The sequence below is a fragment of the Vombatus ursinus genome, unplaced genomic scaffold (assembly GCF_900497805.2).
Source record: "Vombatus ursinus unplaced genomic scaffold, bare-nosed wombat genome assembly UNPS02010639.1, whole genome shotgun sequence".
Taxonomy (NCBI): Eukaryota; Metazoa; Chordata; class Mammalia; order Diprotodontia; family Vombatidae; genus Vombatus; species Vombatus ursinus.
Window position 1 is genome coordinate 1,656,094 of NW_020950417.1, and position 4,915 is coordinate 1,661,008.

At 51.4% G+C, this 4,915-nt stretch overlaps 1 protein-coding gene across 2 annotated transcripts in view; it reads left to right on the plus strand.

Moving 5' to 3' along the window:
• NECTIN4 (nectin cell adhesion molecule 4) overlaps window positions 1-4,287 on the plus strand; it is a 20,952-nt gene extending 16,665 nt beyond the window's left edge. For both annotated transcript variants that reach the window (XM_027854885.1, XM_027854886.1), the window contains exons 7-9: window positions 1,058-1,133; window positions 1,879-1,953; window positions 2,387-4,287. In XM_027854885.1, the coding sequence (XP_027710686.1) occupies window positions 1,058-1,133; window positions 1,879-1,953; window positions 2,387-2,611 (376 nt within the window). In that variant the 3' untranslated portion in view covers window positions 2,612-4,287. The remainder of the gene's footprint in view (window positions 1-1,057; window positions 1,134-1,878; window positions 1,954-2,386) is intronic.
• Window positions 4,288-4,915: the final 628 nt, after the last annotated feature.

Below are 4,915 nucleotides of genomic sequence, written 5' to 3' on the forward strand. Positions count from 1 at the left end.
GAAGATAGGAGAGGAGAGGAAAAGACCAGAAAGGAGAAGAGAAAACAAGAGATGAGAGGAAAGGAGAAGAGAGGACAGGACAAGAGAGGACAGGAAAGAAGAGGAAAGGAGAAGAAAGAAGAGGAGAGGAGAAGATAACAGATGAGAGGAGAAAAGACAAGATGAGAAGACAGGAAAGGAGAGGAGAAGAGAGAAGAGGAGAGGAGAATTCAGGAGAGGACAGAACAGGAGAGAAGAGGAGAGAAAAGGAGAAGATAAAAGAGGAGAGGAGAGGAGAGGGGAGGAGAGGACAAGGAGTTTGAGGAACAGAAACTGGGCTGGGAGAAGGTGTAGAAGGAGAGCTGGGTATGCAAAAGATTTGGTGAAATTCAAAGGAACTCTGTGAAGAAGAATAGTTTGGGGGCCGAGGGAGAGGGGACCCTGTCCAAAGAGCACAATCACACACGATTAATAGAAAGAACTGAGACACACGTGTGTGCAAGCACCTCATCCCCACAGGGCTTTCTCACAAACTTGCTGCAGTTTCCTCTGCCTAGAATGCTGTTCCTTCCTCCTTGTATTACCCTCAACCACTGACCTCAATCTCTGTCTATTGAAATCTTCTCCATCTACCACCTTCTTGATGCCCTTGGTTGGACATTTTCTTTCTCTTCTGTAAAATCTCAGCGTATTTTGTTTATACCTGTCTTGGGCACTTAACCATCCACCATGTATGACAGTTACTTAAGACAAAGACTCATCTTATTTCCCCTGCTAGTTTGCAAACTCCATGAGAATAAGAATCCTAGGGATTCCTTTCTACATAGCAAGCACTTCATAAGTATTTGTGGAATGAATGAGTGAATGACTGCTCACACACTTAACACACCCTGTTGGGCCTCTCAGGCCCACCCAGACGCTGTAGTCTTACAGTCACACACAGACCTATGTTCTATGTCAGAGAGAAAGTCACACCCACAGGCAAGACTTCCCTCCTCCTCTGAGAAAGGCCAGGGGTCCTCTTCCACCCTGGGTTAGTGTTCTGCCCCTAATGAAGTGCAGTGTCTTTCTTGGACAGTGAGGAGGAGCTGACCTTGACCCGGGAGAATTCCATCCGCAGACTTCACTCCCACCATGCAGAGCCACGGAACCAGGTGGGTGGCAGGTGTCTTTGTACATCTTCACATGTGTTTGGATACGTGTGTGCATGCCTGGGTCACCTTTGTATGGATGAGTGATAGGCAATAGCTGAAAGGTCCTTCCTGTCTTGGCCTGCGTATTGCCTTATGAGTGGTCAGAGTATAAAGATGGAGGGAGTAGAGCTCAGGGGACCCGGTCTGGTTCCATCGGTTTGACTGATCTCCATTGGCAGCAGTCCTAGGAAAGACTGAGGTTCTATCATCTGGGGCTTGGATACTCAGTATCCAAGGGCTTTGGAATTCTTTGGAGGGGGCAGATCAAGGTGGAAACAGACCTATCCCCCTTGGGAAATGCAACCTTTATCTCTAGTGGAGTGGGTGACTCAGGGCTGGTCAAGACCCTGGGATAGGGGGCCAATTATCAAAGGATTGAGCCCCTTCTGGTGAGACCAGTCTGGAACCAAAGCCAATGCTATTCAGGTACTGAGGCCCTGATGGCATTTCAATGACAGAAGGAGGCTTCCTCTTAGCCAGCATCTGAAGGAAAGAGGAGGGGGAAGCAAGGGGAGGAGGTGGGAAGGGAACGATAGGATGGACTGGGGCTAGGAGATAAGGTCAGGGACAGGGGAGGGGAGGAGGCCAGAAGGGCAAAGACCTCAAGGGTCAAGGTTGGAAGGGAGGAGGTTGAGGGGAAGAGGTTGGGTTCGGGGAGGAGGCTGGAGCCTTTCTCTGACCCCTTCCCCTTGTCCCGGCCCTGCAGCCCGAGGAGAATGTAGGGCTTCGAGCTGAAGGCCACCCTGATAGTCTCAAGGACAACAGTAGCTGTTCTGTGATGGTGAGGCCCGGCCCCACCTGGGTCCTTCTAATCTCCCTTCCTTACCACTCCCCTACCCCATCGCTCCTCCAGGTCAGCTTAGGTACCCTGTATCTCTCCCTACCACACTCCACTCTGCCTCAGCCCCATCCTTGGCTGTAACCCAGACCCATAATTCTATTCTGCCTTCAATCCCCGCTCCCAAATGACCAACACTAAATGAAAGGAAGTAGAGCAACGGGCACCCCACGGCCTTAAACCCCAACTTTTGCCCCATCTAAACATATCTCCTGCCACTGACCTACCTGACGTCTGAGCCCACATTGTCCCTGGCCCCTCTGATCTCCCCACGTTCCTGGCCTTTGACCCCCTGACCCGATATCTTGACCTTGACTTTGAGCCCTACCGTAATACTGACCCCTGACATGACCTAGTTCTGGCACTGTGCCAACAGAGCGAAGAGCCCGAGGGCCGAAGTTACTCCACTCTGACCACGGTGAGGGAGATTGAGACCCAGACCGAGCTGCTGTCCCCAGGCTCCGGCCGGACAGAAGATGAAGAAGATCGAGATGCTGGGATCAAGCAGGCCATGACCCACTTTGTTCAGGAGAATGGGACTCTTCGAGCCAAGCCCACAGGCAACGGCATCTACATCAATGGACGGGGACACCTAGTCTGACCCTCTGCCAGGCCTCTGCCTCAACTGTCCAGCGGCCCTCCTTGGACCCACGTTGGGAGATATTTGCATGCCCTTGCACCTAGCACCCCTGAAACAAAGGCCTGTGACCCTGTTGACTTCTGGCCTACTCCCAGGCCCCTTCCCCAGCTTCTCTTTAGAGGTGCCCCTCTGGGTATGGCCTCTCCTGGTGCTAGTCTTTGTGCATGTGTACATGTGTGCGTGAGCGAGTGCATACATGTGTGTGCGCGTGCATGTATGTGAACACAAGATTGAGTATATTTGAATGATTGTGGTTTGGATGACTTTATATGTGTATCAGTGTACAGGTAAGTGTGTGTGTGTGTGTGTGTGTGTGTGTGTGTGTGTGTGTGTGTGTTCTGGTGATCACCTTTGGTCATTGCCTGTGTACATGGACTAGACCCTCAGACCCTAGAGCAGTATTATTGAAACAGAGGAGAGGTGGGGGCTGCACCGAGGGAAGTGGATCCTGGGGGACGGTCCCCGGCAAGGGGCTGGGGGACGGCCTGATCAAGGAGCTGGCCTCTCTCCTGATTGTGGGAGCAGGGCTCCCTCTGGCTGGCTGCGGAGAGTGGCACCATGTTTGGCTTGGGTGGTTGGCAGTGCCCGCTGGCTGCTTGCAGAGCCCGCCCTCTTGTGGCACAGAGAGACTGGTGCAAGGATGAAATTTTCTGAAATGTTGGCTCACAAGATTCAGAGCCAGGAGGGACTTCTACCTTCCCTTCCCACTTCACAGATAAGGAAACCCGAAGCCCAGAATGGTCAAGTGATTCACCCAAAGTCACAGAGGCAGTAAACATCTGCAGCGGCACTCGAACCAGGGACAAGTGCTCTTCCCGTTGTACCACATTGCCTCCCTTGCTTGTAAATAGGACTTTTTGTAAGTTTAATTCCACGTTAAATATTTTAGGGAAGCTTGCTATTTAAGGGATTGCTGCAGTAAATCCTTTTTCTAAGCAAAAGGCATTTCTCTGAAAAAAAAAATAATTGTATAAGGTTTGGTCTCATCTCTCCCCATGCTGCTCCACACAGCCCTTTCTGTGTCTTCCTCTGTTTCTCTAGCTACCAAAGTACTAGCTTGGGGGAGCACCAGAACCAGGGTTCCTGGGTTGTAATTTGCAATACTGGCAAGGGAATATAGAGCTGGGGGAAGGTAGAGGAGGGTCACAGTTTGGGTGAATGGGGGTGGTTTAGGCAGGAACAGCCCTCTTCTCCTGGGAATTTCTGTCATTGAACCTCTGACATCCAGATAGCAGTTCCCATAGACAGCTAGGGCTAGAGGGTGGTTGTGGTCCCCAAGGCTCAAGCCCTTTCTTGGGCCTCTCCTGACAGTCATGGACACACAGACCCAAGGTCTTCATTAAGCATGAAAAACCCCGGTTTGGGGGAATATGCCAAATGCCCTGAGTTTTGTTTCCTCACCCTACCTCAGAGGACTGGGGGAGATGGTGTGTGTGTGTGTGTGTATGAACAAAGACAAAGATGCCTACTCACTTTCCTGGCCCTCTTGGACAGCCTGGAGTTTGAGGGAGTGACCTGGCAGAACATAGGTCTGATCTGTAAATAGTGTGAATAGTACTGTAGAAGTAGTGTAAATAGTTTACAGCCCGGCCCTCCCTACCCCTAACCCCCTTCATAAATAAAGCTCTCCAAACTTGTCCTGCCTCTTTCTTGCCGTTCCTCTCAGAGACTGACTCCTCTGATCTTTGCTACCCTGGCCTTCCCTCGATCCCGAAGCATCACTTCCAAGGCCTCTGACCCTGTCTCAGGGAAAAAAAAACATGCCCAGCTTGTAGAAGGGGAGCATCTAAAAGACTTTAGTCTTTTCCAAGTTTCTCAGCTGAGACAGCGGGGCCCAGAGATTCTTGCATCATTGGGTCCATCTCTTGGCATCCCCCAATGATAACCTAGTCCTTTGTCAGTGGTACCACCAGGGCCCATAGCTCTTGTATCTTCCTTTTTTCCCCAATATCCACCAGTGAGCAGGAGGCTTGGGCTCAGCCTGTGCCGCTGCTTAGCTCTGTGACTTTAGATAAGTCATTTTCCTCTTTGTAAAATGAGGGGGTTGGAGTAGGTGATCCCTAGGACTCTTTCCAGCTCTAACATGCTTTGATTCTATGATTTTAGGATGTGTGTCTATCAGCCCCCGCCCCACCCCCTACCTCTAGCTGCCCCACCCCAGACCCTGTGGTTGCAAGTGATGCTCTAACAGGAAGCGGGTTTGGGGAGCTGCACAGCTTCCTGCTTCCCAACCCCCACCCCCACCCAAGGGCTGAGTGAGGCGAG